Source organism: Geotrypetes seraphini, chromosome 1, assembly GCF_902459505.1.
Source record: "Geotrypetes seraphini chromosome 1, aGeoSer1.1, whole genome shotgun sequence".
Classification (NCBI taxonomy): Eukaryota; Metazoa; Chordata; class Amphibia; order Gymnophiona; family Dermophiidae; genus Geotrypetes; species Geotrypetes seraphini.
In genome coordinates, this window is record NC_047084.1 from 540,295,184 (window position 1) to 540,320,850 (window position 25,667).

The 25,667-nt window shown below is 45.1% G+C and overlaps 1 protein-coding gene across 1 annotated transcript in view; it reads right to left on the minus strand.

The window, feature by feature from the left end:
• The window catches only part of MAN2A1 (mannosidase alpha class 2A member 1), a 414,578-nt gene that overhangs the window by 183,891 nt on the left and 205,020 nt on the right, over positions 1–25,667 (minus strand). Inside the window, exons 9-10 of the mRNA XM_033929139.1 lie at positions 18,285–18,487; positions 2,897–3,082 (exon numbers count right to left, since the gene is read on the minus strand). Of these exons, the coding sequence (XP_033785030.1) occupies positions 2,897–3,082; positions 18,285–18,487 (389 nt within the window). The remainder of the gene's footprint in view (positions 1–2,896; positions 3,083–18,284; positions 18,488–25,667) is intronic.

Here is a 25,667-nt window from a genome sequence, read left to right on the forward strand (position 1 = left end):
AACAAAGGGGAAATTATGTGCATGGGGCATAGGGACAGAGACAAAGGGAAGATACATGGGGTGGGGGGGATTATGTGCATGGGGGCATAGGGACAGAGACAAAGGGATGATACATGGGGTGGGGGGGATTATGTGCATGGGGGCATAGGGACAGAAACATAAAGGGGAGATAAATGGGGATGGTATATGGACACAGTGGGGGCAATTCCGGACACAGGAGGGAGTATACAGATACAGAGGGGAGATATTAGAATGGGGAAAATAGGAACACAGAAGGGAGATGGTTTGTGCGGATGGAATCAGATGGTTTGCGGAGACGGGGACTGAACTCACGGGGATGGGACGGGGACAACTTTTTTCCCCCGTGTCATTCTCTATGCGGTACCACCGGCCGTCCCCTCGAGAGGATCCTGGAGGTCTACCCAAGGGTTCAGGTCCTTATGCATTAGATAAAACTCTCCTCAGACAAGTCCTCGTCCAAGGCCATACACGGGCGCCTGGACGAGGGAAGAGGTGGGGGGATGTGAAAAGAATTAAGGGGTCCAAACAGCATGGGGCGCGGAGGAACCCCCCCCCCCCGAGACACAAGCACGTCCCCCTGCCGCCAAAATATGCTTTACACAAAGCAAAAGGAAAATGAGGGGGGGGAACCCCGGCGGCCCCATGGGACTCCCTGCCGAAGCAGGGGACCCAAGTGAAACCTGTCCTTTTTAAGTCAAAACAGGGAGAAGGCACCTGAGGCTAAATACAAGATGAAGGGGATATCTGAGGAAAAACGGCAAAAAACGTGCCAAAAATAACCCCTCCAGGGCCTGTAGCAGCTGAGAAGGCTGAATTGTCCCAGCCACTAAAGCAGGCAAAAGCCAGCAGCAACTGAGAGAAAAAACAGCTGATAGGTAATCCCCAGCTGCACCATCGGCAGCTGAGGAAATCCCTCCGTAGATGCAAACCACTGCCGGCTCGCGAGGCACTAGCAGCAGGGAGCCTTGGATGCCAGCACCCACTGCCGACGAGGCTCCTCTACCGCACCAGCCAGAATAGCTGTTTTCAGGCCGGCTGCGAGTGCCTCGTGTCTGGACCAAATTGTGCGCCTCTTCCCCCGAGACGTGCTCAATTGATCCATATGCGACCTAGCTAGAAGAAAAGTGCCAGTTAGTTGAAAAATGCAGTAATTTACAGCATATTTAAAGGGGAAGCAACCCTTCAGACCGGCACTATCTAAGGATTTTTTTTTTTTTTTTTTTTTCAAATAACAGACTCCACTTAGCTCTCTAAACAGTATGCCTTACCACCAAGGGGTAAGGCTTATTATTGAGGCACCTCTAGAAAAATGTTGGGGAGGTGGAGGAAAGAGGGAGAGGGAAACAGCTCGTGACCCGCCAGGTTTGACACCCCCGAGGTCCACCCAAGCTCAGTCCGGCAACAAAAGGGAAAAAAAGTCCTAAACAAATTCCAACAGCCCTACCAAGGGAGATGGGTACAGCTCACCACACCTGCTGGAGACTGAGAGAAGACTGAAGTAATTAGGGAGGGGTCACATGGTATGTACAGTTCCAAAGTTTTGTCTCAGACTCCACCTGTGGGTCATGTTGAGATATAACCCGCTTGTAAGATTAACCTGGAGAGTTGCTAAAGAAATAAAACTTCTTCGTCCCGTGGAAAACGAAGAACTGAGGCACTATGAGCCTACGTTGGATGGGAAGACACTCGCACATGTGTGGTGTGGGCAGACAAAGCTTTTAAGCTCTTAAAGTGCCGGTGCAATTTTCTCTGTCCATACTGGGCTCCATGGATGACATCACCCAACATGTGTGAGAACATGCTTCCTGCTTGTCTTAGGATAACAGCTATAGGCAAAAGGCAAATAAACCTACTTCTATTTTAAATAACTTTAGTAAGATAATTTTACATTTTCTTACAACAATAAATTAAGAAAGGAATTCCGTAAAGCATTTTACACAAGGAAAATACAGTTATAAAAACTACCTACAAGTATGCATGCACATAAACTAGGTGCATGGAATGCCTACTAGGGTGTAGTTCAGTGGAATTTGTATGGACAGTAAGACCCAGATTCTATAAATGGTGCCTGAAGTTAAGACACCTAGTCAATTTAGACTACTAACAATTATTTAAAAAAAAAAAAAAAAAACTTAATCAGCACTACTAATGAGCTCTTAGGAAACCATTTTACAAGGCCGCAGTAGCAATTCTCCCACTGTAAATGCACCGAAGCCTAGGAATAGAAAGGTCTTTGATGCATTTGCCGCAGCAAATTGCTACCTTGGCTTTGTAAAGGGGGCCATTAATTGGAAAAAAAATTAAAATTAATTGGCTGGTAGCTACCTACCGCTTTCGGATAGGCACCTACCAGAAAGTGGGCATGGTTAGGGGCAATCATAGGCAGATCTTGGGCACATTTTGCATGTAGGCACCCAAATTGACCTCAAACCTTGGTACTTGAGTCAAGAAAACCCTGGCATTAATAGAGGGCACCAAAGGTTTTGAAACCTACCGGTGGCTAAGCCCAATTTAGGCACTGCTAGGCGCAATTGTATAAATGACGTTTAACTCATGATTGCATTCCTTTGTACCTATCTTTTAGGCACTGTTTATAGAATCAAGGCCTAAGAGCATATATTTAATTGTTATGATTACAATCCACATCATTTTCTCTTTACCAGCTTTGTAAAAGCATGAATGAAGTAATGGAACCATTGCTTTAGTTTATAAAGATACATAAAAATAAAGGCCATCTAGCCAAAAAAGATTTGTGATTACCTTTTTAAGAACTGTGCTCTTTTCAAAATAAGTGAAGAATAAGAGTTGCTGAATATAAGCAAAATAATTGAAGGTTTCAATAAACTAATAAATATTTATTTATAAATCAATTTACCTTGTGCCATAATCCACAACTACCCAGTCTTTAGAAGTTCCTGTGATTGCATCATGATGCTGGAACAGCCCTAAGTTTCTCCGTGCCTCTATCAGTAATTTAAAATGTTCAGCAGAAGGAAATGTCCTCATTTTCTTAGATTTCTGAGATTGTACTAATGCCAGAGAATAAAGTATTTCAGCAGCCCTATAAGTGCAGAATATAAAAATATTTTCAGATTCTAGAAAATGTAGCATACCAAACACTAATGGCTTTCTATAAAGCACAGTTACTTACCGTAACAGGTGTTATCCAGGGACAGCAGGCAGCTATTCTCACATATGGTTGACGTCATCTACGGAGCCCGGATGTGGACAGCCTCGCAAGCAGACTTGTTTGAAGAAACTCAGAATTTTAGAGGCTTCTGCACCGCGCACACGCGAGTACCTTCCCGCCCAGCACAGGGCGCGTCTCCTCAGTTCAGATAGCTAGCAGAGAAGCCAACCAGGGGAGGTGGGTGGGTTGTGAGAATAGCTGCCTGCTGTCCCTGGATAACACCTGTTACGGTAAGTAACTGTGCTTTACCCCAGGACAAGCAGGCAGCCTACTCTCATATGGGTGACCTCCAAGCTAACCAGAATGGGATGGTGGGAGCGTTGGCAACTTAGGAGAATAAATTTTGTAATACTCTCTGGCCAAAATGGCCATCCCATCTGGAGAAAACATCCAGGCAATAATGAGAGGTGAAAGTATGAACCGAGGACCAGGTGGCAGCTTTGCAAATTTCCTCATTAGGAGTAGATCTGAGGAAAGCTACTGAAGCTGCCATGGCTCTGACTTTGTGGGCTGTGACTCGACTATGTAGATGCAGTCCAGCCTGAGCATAGCAGAAAGAGATACAAGCAGCCATCCAGTTGGAGATGGTACCCTTAGAAATTGGATGTCCCAACTTGTTTGGATCGAAGAAGACAAAAAGTTGAGGAGCAGATTAGAGAATGACACGGGGAAAAATTCTGACCCCGTTACTGCCCAGTCCCCCATCCCCTTCACCGCCCTGTCCCCGCTGTCCCCTTACCACCCCATCCCCGTCTCTGCCGTCCCCATCTTTGCAACATCCATACAAACCTCAGTACTGCAATATTTAGCTTATTCCTTCCTTATAAATCAATCAAAGTTCTGCTGAACTAGAGAAAGATATGTTCAACTGGCAGGGCTTTGTTTATAAATTTTTATAAACACAATTAATATACTATTTTATTCTAAAGCAAACTAAATAAATAAATAGAAAATTGTTTTCTACCTTTGTTGTCTGGTTTCTGCTTCCCTCATCTTCTCATTCAATTCCTTCCCTCCACTGTCTCTCTTCTCTCTGTTCTTTCAATTTGCTCTGTTACTGTGCCTCTCCCTTCATCCCCACCCCCCACCAATTGGTCTGGCACCCATCTTCTTCCCTCTGCTCCCCCATAGTCTAGCATCTCTGTCTTCTTCCCTTCCAGTGTCTTCTCCCCACTCTCTCTTCCCCATTTCCCTTCAGCATCTTCTCCCCACTCTCTCTTCCCCATTTCCTTTTAGCATCTTCTCCCCACTCTGTCTTCCCCATTTCCCAGTGTCTTCTCCCTACAGTCAAAAGGTTCTGGCTACAGCAGACAGGACAGAGTGGACAGATTGTAAACTTATATATTCGTTTATATGAATAGGTTTCATTCCACACAAAAAATATAATCTGACCTCAGTCCTTTTGCTTCCGAGACCCAGTTTTCTGATGGGACATGGCACTTACAGCAATTTCTGGAGGTAAACCCGACTCCTCCGATAAAAACCCATTCTCACTGCTGCTTGTTTGCTGGTAACCAGGACTTGGCGAGAATAACTGGAACCGCAGAGAGGACCAGAAGCAGCAGAGCCCAGAGAGGATGGTAGAAGAACCAACCTTTCCTCTCTTTCTCCCTCCCTGCCCCTTACCTTCGCGGCAGGGAATTTCTCTAAATGTGCTTCTTATCAGCAGCCGGAGCATTGAAACCACTTGTGGCTGCAGAAAAGGTTGTCTCTGATGCAACTTCTGGTTGCATCAGTGCTCTGGCTGCTGGTAAGACGCACATTTAGAGAAATTCCCTGCCGCGAAGGTAAGGGGCAGGGAGGGAGAAAGGGAGGAAAGGTTGGTTCTTCTACCATCCTCTTTGGGCTCTGCTGCTTCTGGTCCTCTCTGCGGTTCCAATTATTCTCGCCAAGTCCTGGTTACCAGCAAACAAGCATTGCAGTGCAGTGACTCTCGAATGCAGTGACTCTCGAAGAAAGTTCAAAGGCATCATAAGATGACTGAAGATGATGTAATCTGAGTTGTGCCAAGGTAGCTGTGACTTGCTGAAACTCCAAATATCTATGTTGACAAAGGTCTTTAGAAAAACCAGGGAGAATATCAATCAAGTACTTGAAATAAGTAATGAAAATAAAGTTATAATTCAAAACCCTGGAGGCCATCATCGAATTTTGATAAAGACGACGGCCAAACTTGTCCATGGTCTTACCTTCTCTTCCAGGAGGTACGGTAGCATAAACCCTGGAAGGATGGGTCCTTTTCACTGAAGATTCCACAAGAAGGGATTGATGAGATAGTTGTGAATTCTTAAAGCCCTTGCAATATAGAGTTCTATACCTTGGTTTCAACTTGCCTGGAACAGCAGGAAAAGCATAAGGAGTCTCGAGGTTTTGTTTGAAAGTTTGAGACAAAAGTCTATTAAGAGGAAGCTTGAGAGACTCTGCAGGAGGTCAAGGCATACTCATTTCTTCTAAATACTCCTTGGAGTATTTTGATCCAGCATCTAATTTAAGATCCAGGTCCTTAGCTGTCTGATAGAAGAATAAGGAAAAAGACAATTGATCAGTCAGAGCATGGCCTTGAGAAGGGCTGGATGCCCTCGAGGCACCTCGAGTGGAAAATGAAGGTGAAGCCTCTCTAGAATATTGGTATCCCAATGAATAGACTGACTGGAATGAGGCATTGGAATCAGCTGAGTCTTCGGGGTCTGCGACTGAAGTCCTCGAGCGAGGAGTCGGCGGCCGGGAAGAGCTGGAAGGCCTGGACAAGGAAGGTTTCTCTCTGGAAGAGATCTGTGCCTCGATGAGGGCCTCGATCGACGATGAGAGTGCTGCCTGGAAGCAGGTCTCATGTAAGATTGAGGAGACTTCGCCCTATGCTTCGAAATGGGCAATGCCATTGGTGAATGAACAGGGCTAGAAGCTGTAGATCGAAACCCCATAGATTAAGTAGTTTGTATCGAGGAAACTCGAAGCACTCCCAAAGACTTGGCTCCTTGCATGGAGTGTGAGGATTCCTGACGAGGCACTCGCAAAGACTTGACTCCTTGCATAGAGTGTGTAGATTCCAGACCAGACACTCACAAAGACTCGACTCCTTGCACAGAGTGTGTAGATTCAGCTCGAGGCAAAAGCAGGGACTCAACCTCGTGTGAGACTGCTGATTGCCCAGGCTGGACTGCAGGAAGCAGAGTCAAAGCAGGACTGTATTTGCTCAGTAACTGAACAAATTCCCGCTCTAAAATGGTCTGGATAGTAGTCTGCAATCGTTGATCCGAGTCTGAAACTGGACCACTTGCTCAAGCTTAAGGCTCCGAGGTGGCAGAGGGAGCATGCTTCAACTTGGAGGATTGATGCTTGGATATCTTGAGGACCACCGCAGGAACTTTCTGCTTAGGTATCTGACCTGAGGGAAGCTCAGGAGAAGATATGCCAGGTGAACTTGAGGCCAAGGACGATCCAAATGAGGAAGGTCTGATGAGACTCGAGGTCAGAGTTGTGGAGACAGGAGGACACCCCGTTGAAGGCTTGACTGAGTTGGAGGTCGAGGGTGTAGCTGAAGAGTCCATCCTGAAAAGCTTTTCCACTTGAATTCGACAACGTTTGAGGGCTCAAGGTTGAAGAGTAGCACAGCAAGCGTACAACTTCGGACTATGTTTAGGCCCAAGACACTGAAGACACTAGCGGTGTGAGTCCATGAGGGAAATCACATGCTGACAATGGCTACACTTCTTGACTGGCCGGGACATAGGAGGGAAGATAGCCACTGCCAAGTCGAAGCCTGCAGGCTGCGGGCGCACAACACACCCCGCCAGTCAATGAAAAAAATAAAACTTTTTTTTTTTTAAAATGAAAAGAAAAGCACAGCAATCCGGTAATAAAAAAATAAAACACAAACCGCAGGAAGGGCCTCGCGCATGCGCGGTGCAGCAGACTCGAAACTTCTGAGTTTCTTCAAGCAAGTCTGCTTGCGAGGCTGTCCACATTCAGGCTCCGTGGATGACGTCACCCATATGTGAGAATAGGCTGCCTGCTTGTCCTGGGATAATGCTACTCATCACACACAAGATACAAAACATAAAACCATAAATATATAACCCTACTATGGATGCAAAAAAACTAATTTATTCAGACTTACTGTGAATATCATGCATGCATAGCTTCTCTTCCTAGATCCTACATAACTACAGTACTTCCAGGACTCAAAGGAAGACATTTATACACACACACACACATATGAAAAGTACTACTACTATGTCTATTAGATATTTATTCTGATTTTTCTGGGCATCAGCACTTCTTAAAAGGCTCCTTAATCCAGGGAGCCTAATATTCAATGGCACTGTCTAGATAGTGGTGCTGAATATTTTCTCTGACCATGGTGGTACTATCTGGACAGTCTTGAGGAGGTCTGCAGGAAGAGATGGTACTTATCAGAAGAGAAGCAATTTTCAGCTATGCTATCCAAATAAGTATAATTTAGGACGACAACCATTTTTTTTTGCCCTAAGTGTATATATATTATTTATCCAGATAGCAGCTGAATATCACTACTATCCAGATAGAAGAAGTGTACATGGGAATATAATCTAGTCCCCAATGCCCACCTGGACCTAGTCAGTTTGAATCCATCCCCATCCCATTTCTAGTCAATTCTTCCACATTTCCCCTCATATTGCTACTGTCTTTTCATCATCCCATAAGAACATAAGAATTGCCATACTGGAACAGATCAAAGGTCCTTCAAGCCCAGTATCCTGTTTCCAACAATGGCCAATCCAAGTCAAAAGTACCTGGCAAGATCCCAAAGAATAAAACAGATTTTATAAATTGCTTATCCTAGCATAAAGCAGTGGATTTCCCCAAGTCATCTCAATAATGGCTTATGGACTTTTGTTTTAGGAAATTATCAGTTTCCTTTCCCATTCCTGTACCCAGTAGTACCATTGAGGGAGCCTCATATAAAAAGCCCAAGGTCGCCCAGTGGTGGGGCAACTGAAATTTTACCTTTCCTTACTCTCCTCTCTTCCTCCAACTGCGTTTGGCATCTCTCCACTCCCTTGCTTAGGTCTGGATTTTATCTACACCCACCCTACCAATCCAGCAAATGCTATGGGTCAGTCATAGTAGAAGCAGAAATTAAAGTTGCTCTTTCTCTGGTGCGGCCTTTCCTCGGCTGCAACCCACCCACAGGCATGAAAGATTAGGTATCTTTCCTCTGCTAATCTTCCTTCTTGTAAATCTCCTCTGGAGGCTGAACTCGAGGGATCTTGCATCCTTTGTAGCCTCAACTGCAGGGCTAATAAAACTTGTTCCCTCCCCTTCAGGCTACCTGCCTGGGAGCTTCCTGTCATGCTCAATTAGTAGAAAAGCCAGGTAGATCTAGAACAGGAAAAAGAAGAAAAGAAAGAGAGGGTGCGGGAACTCCCGCTACCAGTCAATTCTGCTCATGAGAATATCACTCAAAAAACCATGGCCAAAAAGGCCAACTATAATCATACTAATAAAGTGAACATTATAAAACTGCAAAACATAGGACATTTACCTAACTTAGACACAGCCTGAAGATCAGAAGGGGTACCCCCCCACCCCCACCTTAGGAACCTCACCAACCCTTAACCTTACAAAAGGGAGTACGCATTTAATTCTTAGTGAAGCTGGTCAAAGACAGTAACCCAGCTTAACAGTTACTGAAGAGGTAACCTGTGAATCGGACAAAACAGATGGGCGGAAGTTTAGCACAAGAAGGAAGATTAGCAGAGGTAAGAAACCTAATCTTTCATTCTTGTACAATCCCTCTGGAGGCTGAACTCGAGGGACGTATCAAAGCAGTCCAAAATCTCAGGGGGAGCCCGATAAGCCCGCCGCCAGAACAGAAGCACCAAAGGCTGTATCACCGTTAACCGCCACATAAAGCCGGTAAAACCTGGTAAACGTATGAAGGGAAGTCCACATGGCTGCCCGACAAATCTCCTCAGGCAAGACAATGATTCAGCCCACAAGGAAGCCATTCCTCTGGTAGAGTGAGCCTTCACCCCAAGGGGAGGCTTCTTCCCCACAGCCACATAGGCCGCAGAAATGGCTGCACATATCCAACTCGAGATGGTAGACTTGGAAGCAGACTGACCCCGGCGCACAGGGCCCGCCAGGACAAACAGATGGTCCGACAGACGAACACGTTAGTGGCCTCTAGGTATCTCAACAGGAGACGCTGCATATCCAGAGACCGCAAAACATGGTCCTTAGACTTGGAACCCAAAGGAACAAAAGTTGGATGCCGAACTTCCTGGTTGACATGGAAAGTGGAAACCACTTTCAGAAGAAATGAAGGCACAGTCCTCAAAATATCACCACAGATTCCGTGATGCAAAGAAAAGGATCTCTGCACGACAAAGCCTGAAGTTCCAACACTCTCCGCACCAGTGTGACTGCCAAAAGGAAGATGATCTTAATGGTAAGATCTTTCAGAGAGATCCCATCCATGGGTTCATAGGGCGGACGAGTCAGCGAGTGTAGGACCAAATTCAGGTTTCATGTCGGGCAAGGCAGTCGCAAGGGAGGCCGCAGTCTCCCTGCCCCCCTCAAGATCCGGGTGAGATGCCAGAGAACCCCTGAACGAAGAGGGACCTAAACAGGAAAGTCCCGCAATCTGGACATGGAGAGAAGAGACTGCCATACCCTTCCTGAGGCCAGCCTGCAGGAAGTCCAGAACATCCCCATCTCCCTGGTCCAGAGTTTGATGACTGAGAAAGTCTGCCTGAACATTGTCTACACCGGCAACACGAGCCTCGGAAAAAGCCAACAGATGACGCTCCACCCAAGCAAAGAGCATCCGAGCCTCCAAGCCCAGCAGGAACTCCTCGTGCCCCCTTGACAGTTGACAAAAGCAATAGCCATTGCATTGTCTGAGAACACACGGACAGCCCTCCAGTGGAGACTCCCTGGAAATCTCAGCACAGCTAACCGGATCGCTCGCACTTCCAGTCGATTGATCGACCATCCATCTGCTCTCCCTCGCCATCCAGCGGCCCTGGACTGGGACAGACATGCAAACTACTCCCATTCAGAAAGACTTGCGTCCATAGTCAGGGTCACCCTGTCCAAGAACCAAAGAGGGAGCCTTTTGTTCAGAGTGACCGGGTTCAACCACCACAGCATACTGCTGCGCGCCACTGCCAACCAAGGCAGCTTCACCTCAGCACATCACTCTGGGGATTCCACCGCATCAGAAGGGATAACTGAAGAGGATGTAGGCGACCTCTCGCCCATGGAATCACATCTATGGTTGCTATCATGAGACCCAACATCTGCAGGTACTGCCAGGCCGTCAGTGCTAGGACCACTAACATATCTCGAATCGCACTCCTGAGTTTGAGTTTTCTGGATTCTGGAAGAAATACCCGGTTCAGTCCCGTGTGGAAATGGACTCCAGGTACTCCAAGTATTGCATTGGCTCGAGGCGACTCTTCTTTAGATTGATCACCTATCCGAGACTTTCCAGCAAAGAAACCACTTGGAGAACCGCCAAGCTGCCCTGCACCCTCAAGAGAGCACTGATCAGCCAGTTGTCGAGGTATGGATGTACGAGCACACCAAGTGATTGCAGATGGGCAGCCACCACCACCATGACTTCGGTGAAAAATCTGGGCGCCAATGCCAAACCGAAAGGTAGCGCCGCAAACTGAAAATGCCTCCCGAGAACATGAAACCTCAGGAACTTCCGATGATCTGGAAAGCACAGTTACTTACTGTAACAGGTGTTATCCAGGGACAGCAGGAAGATATTTTCACGTATGGGTGACATCACCAATGGAGCACCGGTATGGACCATTTTAAAAGTGCATTGCCACTTTAAGTCAAATAGATAGTATGCGATAGCCCGAACCGCGCATGTGTGAGTGCCTTCTCGTCCGACGTAGGGCGTGCAGTCCCTCAGTTAAGATAAGCCAGCTAAGAAGCCAATCCGGGGAGATTGTGAGAATATCTGCCTGCTGTCCCTAGATAACAACCGTTACGGTAAGTAACTATGCTTTATCCCAGGACAAGCATGCAGCAGAGTGAAGACAGCTTCGAAGACTTATGGCAGCTTGCAAAGATCGCAAGCACTGGCGATCCTCTCTGCAGGCTGCTGAAATTAGGTAAACGGATGCATTGAAGGCCAGGGATGAAGCCGGACACCAGCGGGAGGCCAGGGGGAGGGGAAGCCGGACACCAGCACTTCCAGACTGACCATGAGTCAACACAACCTCCAAGGGAAGACTTGGAGGTTGTGTGATTGAAGAGATGCGGCCACTACAATCAGGCACTTTGTGAAGACCCTGGGAGAAGATCCAAGACCGAAGGGAAGGACCTTGTACTGGTAATGACATTCATTGATTTGAAAACTTCCTGGAAGCCAGATGTGAGAAGAGGATTTAAAACAGGGCGAGGGAGAGCATCCTGAATTTCTCCTTAATTAGAAATTTGTTGAGAGCTCTGAGATTCAGAATGAGTCTTAGTCCCCCCGTCTTCTTTGGAACTAAGAAGTAACATGAGTATAATCCCTGCACCTGCTGATTGAGGGGGGGAACTTCTTCGATGGCATTCAGCAGAAGGGATTGAACCTCCTGGAGAAGAAGGGAGGACTGTGCAGGGTCCAAAGCTGACTCTCTTGGAGGATGATCTGGTGGCAGGGTGTGGAAATCGAAGAGTGTAACCCTGACGAATGATAGTGAGGACCCAGAGGTCTGATGTTATGAGCTACCATCGAGCGATAAAAAATTGGAGATGGCCTCCAATGGGCTGAGGCAAAGTCTGCTGAATGGTGACATTGGCTATGCTCTGAAGAAACATGTCAGAAAGGCTGTGCTGGTTTTTGGGGAGAAGTCTGTGGTTTCTGCTGCTGACGTGGTTGCTGTTGTCGCTACCTTCTGGGTTGAGGATGAGGAGGAGGCGCAGGTTTTGCAGCACACCTTCACTGATAAGAAGAAGTAGGTCTGAAGGAAAGGGGCTTTACCAGAGTATCCCATCTGGTCTCATGAGCAAACAACTTCTGGGTAGCCGTGTCCATGGAAGGGCCAAAAAACTCATCTCCTATACAAGGAACGTTTGCTAACCTGTCTTGATAGTTGACATCTAGCTCAGAAACCCTAAGCCAGGCTAGACGTCTCATAGCCACTGACATTGCTGCAGCACGTGAAGCGAGCTCAAAGGTATCGTAGGTGGAACAAACCATATACTTTCTGAGCTGGAATAGGTCAGAAATAAAATGCTGGAAAGCAGGAAGTTTGCATTCTGGAAGATACTTCTGGAAAGTAGCAACTTGTTTAACCAAATGCTTTATGTAGAAGGAGAAGTGAAAATTGTAATTGCCAGACCGGTTGGCTAACATAGCATTTTGGTATAGTCGTTTACCAAACCTTGCCCTCTCTGCCAGGAGGTACAGAGGCATATACACTAGCCCCCGAGGACTTCTTCAAGGTTTGTCAAACCCAGGGATAGGTCCCACCCTATATAAAGACTCCAACTTATGAGGAGACACAGGAATAGCAAGTGGCGTTTCCAAGTTTTTGTAAAACTTTTCTCGCAAGATATCATGGAAGGGAATTTTAGGAGCTCCTTGGGTGGTTGATCGTAGTCCAAGTCATCCAGGAACTGTTTAGATCTTTTAAAATCAACTTCCAGAGGGATAGACAGTCTCAGACATCTCTCGAAGAAACTTGAGAGAAAGATTTCTCAGATACTAGAGGAGCCTCTTGAGAAGAGTAGCAAAGGGATTCATCATTTGAGGAACCCTCCTCCTTAGATAAGATGGGATCTTGTTTAGAGTCCCCCCATAGGTCTGAATCCTGAACAGTCCGGGATTGATGCCGAGCATTTGGTGTCGAAGGCTTGAGATGTTTTAATTTCTGCAGTGTTTTTCCAGACCGGACCGACGTTGACTCGGATGACGTCTGTGTTGAAGAAGACCGGTGCTGGCGAGTCATTGGTGTCAATTCTTTGACAAGGAGTGGTGGCACCGATGGAGACTCCGCTGCAGGTGCAACCAGTGTCGAAGGCTCAGACCGTACTGGCACCGAAGAAGTCAGTGTCGACACGGGCAGAATTTGGGTCAGCACCAACATTTGTAACTGCTCACTCAATTCTTCTCTCAGCAAGTTGTGTATCTGCAGCTTGAGAGTGAGCACCGGTACCGCTCGCTTTTTTGCTGGTACCTTCAGTGCGGCTCTACACTCCGGCGATGAGGAGGCCGATGTCAAGGCACTCACCAAAATCAGAACAGAGCATTTCTTGGGCCTCTTTGAGGTCGGCAGGACTTGGCTTACTGCTACTTTGACCTTAGGCCCATAGGGGGTGGGGGAAGACTTCTTAACTGGCTTACCCACTGAAATATGTGACACCGAAGATGGTTCCACCGGTGTCGAAAGTTGCAGTGTCGATTTGGCCAGCGCCACTGACGTCGAAAGTGGTGTCAAGTTCCCTTCCATTGCGACGCCAAAAATAAGCCGCTGTTGAATCAAGCAATTTTTCAAAGTTCTTTTCTGCAGAGAAGAACAGCTAGAACAGTCACGGAGATGGGGCGAGCACAACATCCACACTTTTTGAAACCCGTCTGCGGGCGGGACATTGAAGGAAAAACGGCCTTGGCTAAATCGAAATCTGAGGCCAAGGTGGCTGAACACGGGAGAGGGAAAAAATGAAAAATTTTAACTTTTTTTTTTTTTTAAATGAAAACAATAAAACAAACCAAAAGAAAAATATGATTAAAAAGTCAAAGGTCTGCGAGAGCGTGAAGGCAGCGGAAGAAAAAGTTTCAACAGCCGTTGAAAAAACGCATCTTCTTAGCTCTGCAGAAATTAAGAAACTGAGGAACGCACGCCCTATGTCGGGCGGGAAGGCACTCGTGCATGTGCGGTTCGGGCTATCGCGAACTTTCTAAAGACTTAAAGTGGCAATGCACTTTTAAAGTGGTCCGTACCGAGGGTCTGTTGGTGACATCATCCATACGTGAGAATATACTGCCTGCTTGTCCTGGGATAAATATCGGTATGTGGAGATACACTTCCGTGAGATCCAAGGAAGCCAAAAACTCCCTGGGCTATTATAGAATGCACTGTTTCCATCCGGAAACGCGGAACTCGCAGGAATGCGTTCACTGCTTTCAGGTCCAGAACTGGTCTGCAATCTTCGGAGTCTCTCTTTGGCACGCTGAAGTAAATCGAGAATCTCCTAGAGCCAAAGTTGGCCCTTGGGACTGGCTCTATGGCCGCCAGATCCAGTAACCGGCAAATCATAGCTCGCACCTTGCTGGCCCTGTCCGGATTTCCCTCGGGAGAGGACAGGAAGAAGTCCGGTGGTGGCAAGAACTGTAGTCGAAGGCCCTCCCTGAGTACCTCTAGGACCCACTGGTCCGAGGTTATCTTTAGCCATTCCTGAAGGAAGGCCGAAAACCACCCACCGATCGGAGGGGGGGGGGAGGTCTCACCAGAGACCTGGCGTCATAACTTTCTCTTGGGAGGGACAGAAGGTCGAGAGTTGGAAGACTTTTGGTGTGCTGCACCTCCAAAGCGAGGTCTAGAGGACGCTCCAAAACACAGTCCCGCCACAGGGGGTCCGGCATACTGTTAGGTTCACCGGAAGGGACGAAAATTTGACCGTCCCATCCCCCTGGTCGGGCGAAATCTAGAGCCAGGAAGCACCTTAGGCTTACGATCCTGCACACTAGCCATAAGGTCATCCAAACCTTGGCCAAACAAGAGCAAACCTTTAAAAGGTAACTTGTTCAGCATAGCCTTAGATGAAGAATCACCCAACTACTGGCGAACCCATAACATTCTCCTTGCAGAAACTGAATAAGCTCCCAGCTAAACAAAAACTTTCAAGATATCATAGTGCATCTGTCAAATAATTCACCCCAGAAACCAGGAAGTTGAGGTCCCGAAGGACAACCTCCTCAGGATCCTGACGGAGTTTGGTATGACATGCCCGGGTCACAAAGTGGCCACCGCAGTTCGCACTCCTGCCGCAGCGGAATCAAAAAGATGCTTCATGACATAATCCAGTCTTCTGTCCTGGACATCCCTTAAGACAACCCCTCCATCCAAGGGCAAAGAGGTACGTTTAGTGATCTGAACCACTGCCAAATCTACCTTCGGCGGGACTAAGCGCTTGGAAAATTCCGATGCAACTTAGCCATGGCCTTAGTGCACTTCAAGGGACCCTCCGGGGCATCCCAAACCTTCAAGAGCATTTCCGCCAAGTTCGCGTGATCCGGAAATGCAGCAGAAAGTGGGGGCTTAGAACTCATGACGGAATACTCTGCCTGAACCACTGAGTCTGAATCAAGTTTTAATGTCCACAGGGACTCAGATATAAGATCAGGAAAGTGGCTGGACTTAAAGAGTCTGCACACTGTCTGATCCTCTCCAAGATTGCGTAAATCAGTGTTCTGGGAATCCCCTAGATCCGCTAAGCTAGCCACATCAGCGGACCCCGCCGAAGAGCAATGCGACAGCAACGGCATAGAAATAGATGCAGGTACCAAGGCAATGGCGGGGAGCTGCCTCTTGCTTTCAGGTGGACCAGCAAGGGAGCAAAAGGACATGCTGGAAGCCTAAAGCTGAACAGACTGCTGCACCGGAGTCTGAGAGGAAGATATAGGCATAGCCCTCTTTCTCAAGAAAGCTTGATACATCATATCCACAAATTCTGGTGGAAAATAGTCCCCAGCGGCAAGAGTCAATCTGCGGGACTCAGATTTGGAATGTTAAGAAGATTTATGAGACTTTTTCCCGGAACTGCGCTTGCATTTCACAGAAGCACCCTCCTCCTCACCCAAGTTTGGCATCCTGGACGCTGGAATCATGTCTCCGGTGGAATTGGAGGAAAGTAGTGCCTCCCCAGAAGATAGTGCGAGATCCACGTACGGTTCACGCTCCTCGCAGGCCATGGCGCACATGATACACGGCTGTGAATCAGTCAGCCATCCGCTGCATTTACAGCATGAATCCATATCATCTTGTCCTGAGGTGGCCATCTGTGAAGTTTGGAGTATAAACGAATCTTCTAAGTCCAAAAAATATACTTTTGATAACTTTTTTTAAAATCCAAGATGGCCACCACGGGTGCCAATTTTGCCCTAAAACTGCCCGGGAAAAACAACGATTTTACAACTTTACAGGTGGAGAGGGACCAGGGAATGCAGGGAAACCACCTAAAACCTCGATTTCAGCATCCGCCAAAATCGGCAAACTCTGTGACTCACAGACACCACAGAGAAATGTGCTGCAATGAAAGTCTATGACAGCCTGCAATACACAGTATAAGCAAGGAGATCAGTACCTCAGCAGCTGATTAAACTGGACTTTTAAAGTTTTATGACCGCCTCGCCTTCCTTATCACCACAGATCACAACAACCAGGACCTCTTAGGAAAATTAGGGAAGACACACGTTCGGTTCCAATTCCGGCATACCTCCATGGAACCACAGCAGCCTGCGCTCTACCCTTTTGTGGACGAACCAGGGGAGAGATGGCTCCCGATCCCGGAGACCCGATCCAATCTGCAGACTGTCTAGAGGGATTACTGCAGTTTAAGCTTACAGAGCACCCTCCAGAAGCAGACAAAATGTAAAATGTCTGTGATCACCCACTGAAGGATCACTCCCACAGAGTTAATCCACAGCATGAGGGCAAACCCGCAAAACAAATCAAACAAAGACTAGGAATTGAAAATAAATCCCGAGCAGAAGAGACTAATTTCAACCATGCAGCGAGGCTGCAGGAACAAACTGTGCATGACAGGAAGCTCCCAGGCAGGTAGCCTGAAGTGAGGGAACATGTTTTATTATCCCTGCAGCCGAGGCTACAAAGGATGCAAGATTCCTTGAGTTCAGCCTCCAGAGGGATTGTACAAGAAATTACATTAGTGATACAGGTTGCAGCAGAGGAAATAGTCCAATGGAGAAAGAGAATCCTTCAGTGCAGCCTCTGCCACAACTAGCCCACAGCGTTTGCTGGTGCAGTGGGGAGGAGGGAGACAGAGGCCGGATGCATGTAAAAACAGGATTGGAGAAATGCCGGACCTAGGCATGGGGAGAGGAGGGTTAGAGAGATGTCAGATCCAGGCATGAGGAGAGGAGGGCGTTGGAGAGATACCGTACTGCTGTGAGATGGGGTGGAGGAGGGGGGGAGAGACACTGGAGGGAGAGCAGAGCAGCAGGAATATGGGGGAGGGGAGCTGAGGTGAGAGAGAACTGGACCAATAGGGAGGACAGAGGAGGGGAAGGGGGAGCATAGAAGCAGAGGAGGGGAGCATAGAAGCAGAAAGAGAAGGGAGACAGACACTGAACCAACAGTGGGAGAGACAGAGGGCAGGGATACAAAGGGAAGATGCTGGATAGTAGGATAGACGTACACAAGAAAGATGATGATGGACATAGAAAAGAAATGTGAAAAGGACAGGACTCCCTTGAGAGAAATTAGAATCCCTCCCCCACCCCTACAATAAAAGCAGAGGAGAGACACTAATATCTAAGCAACACTCCGATCAACAAAAGAAGAAAAAAAAATTCTTAATTGTAATATTCAGTTTTAAGAAATATGCATGTGATAGTGCCTGCATCGACCTACATTTGAGTGATCTTGTAAATTTGAAAAAAACATTATTTTTAGTAATACGTTATGTTAAGAAAGTACGGTAAATAAAATCTTAAGCAAACAGTATATAAGCTGTTTTCTTAAAAATCAGAGTCCATAATGTTCTCACTGTTCCATCGAGTTGACATTAGAGATGTGCACAGGGATATATGGTCTCCATCCCCACCTATTTAGAAATTGGCCCAAAGCGACCCTCACTTAATGACTGAATTTGCTGACCCTAGCATACATGAATATTTTGTTACCAATACCAATTCCCATGGATTTTCTGTGGTCTCCATACCAGTCCACACCTTGACTGAATAGCTCCAACACCAAGTGCAAATTACAGATATTTAGAGGCAGCCACTCAATATTACCCCTACATTACAATAATAGATTCACATTTCTTAAACATTTGGTTTAGACATGTAACCACATACCTTGCTCATTTTGCTAATTTGAGTTAATATACTTGCCTCAAGTGGGATTCCATAACTCTTTCAAGTCGTTTGTAGAATGGCCTTGAAGTAAAATATCCACTCCAGTAGTGATCATCTCTGTCTGCATACGTAAAGAAGTCTCCACTTAAAACAGGAAATGATGGCTTATTGTTCATTTTATTTAGAGTGTTGGCTTTCTGTAGAGCCTCAAAATAATCTGAGAGTGTCCCAAATTGTGCCTGTAGTAAAAAAAAAAAAAAATTATATATGGAAATTTGGTGGTGGGGAAAATTAAGGGCTCCTTTTACTAAGCTGCATTAGCGTTTTTAGCGCATGCAGAATTACCGCGCTACATGGCTAGAACTAACGCCAGCTCAATGCTGGCGTTAGTGTCTAGCGCGTGCGGCAATTCTGCGCGAGCTAAGCGCGCGGTGAAACCGCTATCGCAGCTTAGTAAAAGGAGCCCTAAATGTGTACTATTTATATTAGTTAATTACTATTAGTTATTTTCCACTGCTCAATATGACTGCCTTTCTTAAGGTTTGACACTTGTTCCATAATATTTTTATAAAATTTAAGAAGTATCCAATTTTAGAAGTGAATAATTAGATATTTGCCCTTTTTCAAATGGTATAGAGCAGCATCTCTCAAACTTTTTTAATTCCGGCACACTAAACGAAGCAAATGTTTTTCATGGCTGGAAAAAATTTCTGGAGAGAACACTGTTGCCCTTGGTTTTCAAGGTCCAATCACGTCAAAGAATGATGCTTATCTGACCAGTTTTATAATAAAAAGAATGGATAAGATAACATGAGAAGCGAAATTGTCATGAATCAGAGGGATACATACCCTGTAGGTCCTAAAAGCAGGCTTGTGGATTACATATAAACTATGAAGGCAGTGGCGTACCTAGCATGTCACACAACAAACAGATCCAACAAAGTCTGCAGTACAGTAGGCAAGAGCAAAAAACAAGAAAAAACTGCAGATCAAAATGTACAAGATGCAGGCTATGTTTATTTGTACCAAATATTAATGCAGTTACTGATATCACCTTACTACAAACCAAGGTTGGTTTGTAGTAAGGTGATATCAGTAACTGCATTAATATTTGGTACAAATAAACATAGCCTGCATCTTGTACAATTTTATCTGCAGTTTTTTCTTGTTTTTTGCTCGTACCTAGGTAGCATATGTGACACTCGAGGCCCATCATTTTTTGACACCCCCCATCTGTATGAAAAACATGATTTTTAGTAACAATCCACATCACACAAGAGTGCACCTAGGAAAAGGCAGCATCTTACATACTGCAGTGAGCAGTACATCAATACATCCATTGTAAAACTAAACAAGCCAGACTAGTTCAGATCAATCCTACACAGTCAATCCTAGCTGAAAACCATGTCTTTCGAACACACAGAACATAGAAAACACCTTCGCCTAGTATGGAATATGTAATCACAATCTTACCCCTCTCCCTTTTAAAAAACTGTAATGTGGTTTTTAGCCATGGTGGTAACAGCTCAGACTCTCATAGAATTCTGAGCAATTACCATCATGGCTGGTGCTAAAAAAACGCTCTACAGTTTTGTAAAAGGGGGGATAAAATAAAAAAATGTAGACAAAGGTTAAATTGAACCACCAAGAAGCTGGACTCTGCATACAGTGCAACACCACTCAAACAGCGATGCATCTCCCCTAAAGCAAAAAAATAAATAAATATAATTTTTTTCTACATTGTCTTCTCTGGTTTCTGCTTTCCTCATAGTCTTGTCACTCTCTTTCTTTCATCCACTGTCTATCCTCTCTCTGCTCCTTCTATATGGCATCTTCTCTCCTTGTATTCCCCTTCCATCTCTCCCTTCACCCCTATTATTCTGGCATCCATCTTCTTCCCTTCCCTCCTCCAATGGTCTGGCATCTCTCTCCTCTTCTTCCCTTCCCTCTCCCACACCCCCATGATCTGGCATTTCACTCTCTCCTCTCCCTTCCCCCCACTTCCATCAGCATCTGCCCCTCTTTCTTTCCCTCCAACCCAAGTCCATCCAGTATCCTTCCCCCTTATGTCTCTTTCTCCTTTCCCTGTACACCAATTCCATCAGCATCTGCCCCCTTTCTCTCCCTCCACCACCCTTCCATACCACCCTGACCCCCTTTTTCTCCCTCCATCACCTTTCTATGCTCCTCTCTCGCTCCAAACCAGCAAAGTCTCATGATGACTGCTTCTGTTGCCTCTGCCTCTGGAAGATGCAAGTGACGTTGGAGGGGGTGGGCCGGCAGACGCAGGGAGTTGTGGCAAGGTTCCGCAATGACTGCAGCTGCCGGTCCACCCCTTCCAACGTCACTTACGTCTTCCGGAGGCAGAGGCGGCAAATGCAGTCATCGTGGGACCTTCCTGCACTTCAGTGCAGCTGCCGACTCTGCTTCGGAATAAGTACAGCAGCCACACTGAGGTGCAGGTTACATTTAGAGCAGCTTGGAAGGTTCTGGATCCAGCCGGCTGTTTACCCCCCTAGGGCTGGCACCCAGGGCGGTCTGCCACTGTATGAGGGGACAAAAAATAATAAAAAGAATGGATAACTTGACCGATTTAGACATGTCATACAATTATAACCACAAAAATGTCATAAAATGTAATTCTAAACTCAAAAGACTCCAGACGAAAAGCAGACTATAGAAAGGAAACCAGAAAAGACCAAACCCATAGTACTAAGATTCAAATGCTAAAATCGGACATGTCCATTATGAAGAGATGTGTGGATCACTGCTAATTATAACGAGTGAGTCTTTAAAATATGAGACGGTAAAGGATAGCCAGACCTGGTGGACGGAAGTGATAATTACTGGAGCCAAAACCAGAGCACCGTGATGAAACTTGAATGGAAATATGGATACCTATTTATACTTTTGAGTAAAATTGCGATGCGAACATGTCATAGAAAAGAATAAATAATGTGTAAACTAAAAACCAAGAACAACATATTGTAACACCGAACTCAGAATTAATGAAATAACATGCTAAAAGGACTTAACCCCCTCCCTAAAATAGGGCATATACATACTTTTTTTTTTTTTTTTTTACTGTATTATTGTATTTCGTTGATTGTCCAGCTCCTTTTAGTGTAAACCGCCTAGAACTTTTGGTTATGGCGGTATAAAAGAATAAAGTTATTATTATTATTACTTAAAATGATGGCTGGTTACAAACAGTATGCCTAGACTATATAGACCTAAACAGGGCAAAAGTAAACGTATGGGAAATGAACAGCTGATAATACAGAGTGTATCTTGAAAACATAAGCCGATAGTAACTCAAAGACAAGCTGATTGGGTAGATGAAAAGTGAAACCTGGGAAAGATCTAAATTATTGTTCAAATGAGCTTCTATTAAAACCAAAGAATAAAACCACAGCACTTGGGAAAGTAAAAAAGGGAGAGTAAAATGGACTTACCGAAAAGGTCTCTGCACTGATGAGATAAACTCGTAAGCAGAATAAACGTGAACATGCGACAGTGGGGCTATGATATTTGATCCGTTGAAAGAGGCGCCAAAAAAGTGTCAGCAGTGGATTAGAGGCACACTGATAGGGAAAGGGCATCGGGCTGTTAAAAAAGGCTGCTTTAATAAATAAATGAAAATACTGGTGAAAAACTAAATAAAAAAAACAAAACCATGATAAAATGCCGAACCTGACTGCAAGTGGTAGTGAAAGTAGCATAAGGCACCCGTAATACTGTTAATGCCAGAGCTGCTTAGAATAAAGAACCGTGTTGTACATGAGGAGAAAAAAGAAAGAATGAGGTGATAAGATGTAAAGTGCTGGCCCTTCACTGCACCACTTGATAAAACTAAGGAGCGATGTTCTAGAGCAGGGGTGCTCACACTTTTTGGGCTTGCGAGCTACTTTTAAAATGACCAAGTCAAAATGATCTACCAACAATAAAATAAAAAAAAAAAACACAAAGCACACTGTACGCATAGAAAATGTTAATTATCATTCCTATTCCGGGGTTTTTTCAAAGAGGTCAAAGCAGATGACTCTATGCACTGTCACCTCAGTAACAACCATACAAAAATAAAAAAATACCCCCTCCCTTTTTACTAAACCACGATAGCAGTTTTTAGCGCAGGGAGCTGCGCTGAATGCCCAGCGCTGCTCTCGACGCTCATAGGCTCCCTGCGCTAAAAACCGCTATTGCGGTTTAGTAAAAGGGGACCATAGTGTAAAATATAGACAGCAGATATAAATTCAGACACATTTTGATCACTAAATTTAAAATAAAATCATTTTTCCTACCTTGTTATCTGGTGATTTCATGAGTCTCTGGTTGCACTTTCTTCTTCTGACTGTGCATCCAATCTTTCTTCCCTTCTTTCAGCCTGTATGCTTCCTCTCCTCCAGACCTCATTCCCTCCCCCAACTTTTTCTTCTTCTCTCCCTGCCCTTTCTTTCTCTCTTCATGCCCCCTTTCTTTTTTTTCTGTTTCTCTTCTTTCCTTCTGTCTCCCTGCCTGCCCTCTTTCTTTCTTTCTCTCTGCCCTCCCCCAAGCTACTGCCATCGGGGAACAGGCCCCCAAGTCGTCACCGCCATCAGATAACAGGCCCCAAAGCCGCCGCCCCAAGCTCTCCCTGCTTCGGGCCGACCAGCATTCCTCTCCCCAACATCAATTCTGCCATCGGAGAGGAAGTTCCGGCCCAGCCAGGCAACAATTGGCTGGCCAGAACTTCCTCTCCGACGGTAGAATTGATGTCGGGGAGAGGAAGGCTGACCGGCCCAAGATCACGATCGACCTATTGGGAGCAATGCTGCCAGGTCCTACCTTTGCGGAAACAGAAAGTAGGCAGGACCTGGCCGCAAGAACAGAAAATGGAAACGTCACTGACCTGTCTCCCCCCTTAGCCTGTAGCAAACGCATGTTATGGGGCTCCAACATGTGCGTGCTGGCTTCCCTTCTCTTCTCCACACGACATAACTTCCGGTTTCGGAGGGAAGAGAAGGGAAGTCGGCATGCACACGTTAGAGCCCCGGAGCATAAGTTCTTCAAGCCGTTTTATTTTTAATGTTGAGCAGCGGCAGCAGCAGCAGCAGAATTCACATCGGATGATAGCCGGGCAGTCATCTAAATTAGCCGGGCGGAGCGCCCGGCTAAAAGGCCCTAGGGAGAACACTGTATGTGTGTGTGTATGTGTATATATAAATATATGTGTATATATATATATACACACATATATATATATATATATATATATATATATATATATATATATATATATATATATATACACATATATTTATATATACACATACACACACACATACAGTGTTCTCCCTAGGGCCTTTTAGCCGGGCGCTCCGCCCGGCTAATTTAGATGACTGCCCGGCTATCATCCGATGTGAATTCTGCTGCTGCTGCCGCTGCTCAACATTAAAAATAAAACGGCTTGAAGAACTTATGCTCCGGGGCTCTAACGTGTGCATGCCGACTTCCCTTCTCTTCCCTTCTCTTCCTTATACACACACACACACACATATATATGGTTGTTTATTTAAAAATAAGGCATACCTATCTAGAAAGCTGGGAAGTAATTTAAGCAAGTAGCATCAAAATTCAATATCCCAAGGAAAATGAATATTTAAGCATGTTAAATGAACATAAAGCTTCCAAATGGGAGGTCAGCAGGCAATATGTAGGTGTCAAATTGGTTCAGGAATTACATGCCATTGACAGGAGCCAATGTATAACTAAGTCTACTGGCAGACCTCTACATTGACATGCTGAGGATCCTGGTCAGATCTTTCCATTCCCTGAACTGGGTCGGAGTTTTGTGTGTGGCTGTATATTATTATATTATTTAGATGTAATATTACATCCTTCACTGATAGTTCAAGATGAGCTACATGCAATTATAGTGCGAGGTTTCCCAAACCCCAAAGTGCATAGAATCAAAAAGGGTCATTTGGAAGGCATATGCAACATGTATACTACATAAAAGCACTACATGTCGCAACATTGATTTCACAAACACACTACCTACATGTGTGTGTTTGCAGGATGCACCAGTACATTGTTGCGGGCATGCTTTGGGCAAGCCTGAAATGTATACATTTAGCAATGATCATACTTGCATACTACACAAAATTCTGAACATTGTGTTATAACTGCAACTAGCTGCTTACCTGGACATGGGGCCTGCAGGATTAACTGAGGTAGCAATTATACTTCTCTCTGGTGGTTGAAACACTCTCTAAAATATATACATTAGTATTTTCTATTTTGGCTTCTTAATTATCTCCCCTTAAACATCCAATTTTGTAAAATCCAGCATTTACTTGCATGTCAGCACTCAAATGCATAGGTTTTGAAGTTACCACTTATATATTCCACACCACAAATGACGGTACTTTATCTGGACATTTTATTCTTTTAAAACAACATTTCTTGCTGCAAATTGTATTTTTATACCTATTTTACAAAAGACTCTCAGCAATCCTTTTATAAATTATATAAATTGTGCATGCCCAGACCTGGATATCCATTCCTTTCCCTACCTTAACAGCTTGACTTTAATAGATTGCAGCCTGCTGCTTCAACTATTAGACAAGACCTCTATGATTGTAGGGGTCACAGACAGTCGTCTTCTACAGCTTCCAGCAGAAGACTGTAGCAATTAAACTAGTTTGGGAAGGAGATATAGAAAAGTGAACATTTTTCAGAAAGCCGAGAAAAAATTTCAAGGAGTCAGATTCCATTCTTGGTTCCAACCAAACTAAAAGATCAAAGAAGGAGTAAACCGCAGAATTAAAAAAAGAATTATGATTGGAGTCCACCTGAACACCAGGATGTAAATTTTTATCTAATAGGATTACTGGCTTCAACTGAACACTGCCACCAGTGTTCAGATTAACACTAAAACTATCAAGTCATTTGATTCATAAAGAAATGAGATTGTTTTCTTTTAAATAATTTATGAGTGAATTATTTCATAGGTGACTTTTCAAGCTCATTGCTTTGCACGACATGTAAGTTTCAACAAACTAGCATTGGTACATTCCAATATATAAGCAGTCATACATTGAAAAACCAAAGGAGTCAAATTGACCCTTTTGATGTTTCATCCATCTTACCTTGGCTTTCTTCTGGATGAAGAAATGGAGTTTGTGCATGGGATCATTTTTTTTTCTTTGTAATACTTCTCAGACTGGATTTTTTTAATGCCAGAAATCTCATCACTCTCTATCTAACAAGTTTAGCACCTCCAGAGAAAAGGGGTGGTGTGTGTCTCTGTCCACTCAGTTTGAAGAAAAGATGGTATAACTGTTGGTCACTGACTAATTTGAGCTTTGAAGTGCAGATGAGGTCACTGGCTTGGGTATTGATTACCTAAATTTCCTTTTCTATGAGTGATACCAGGTT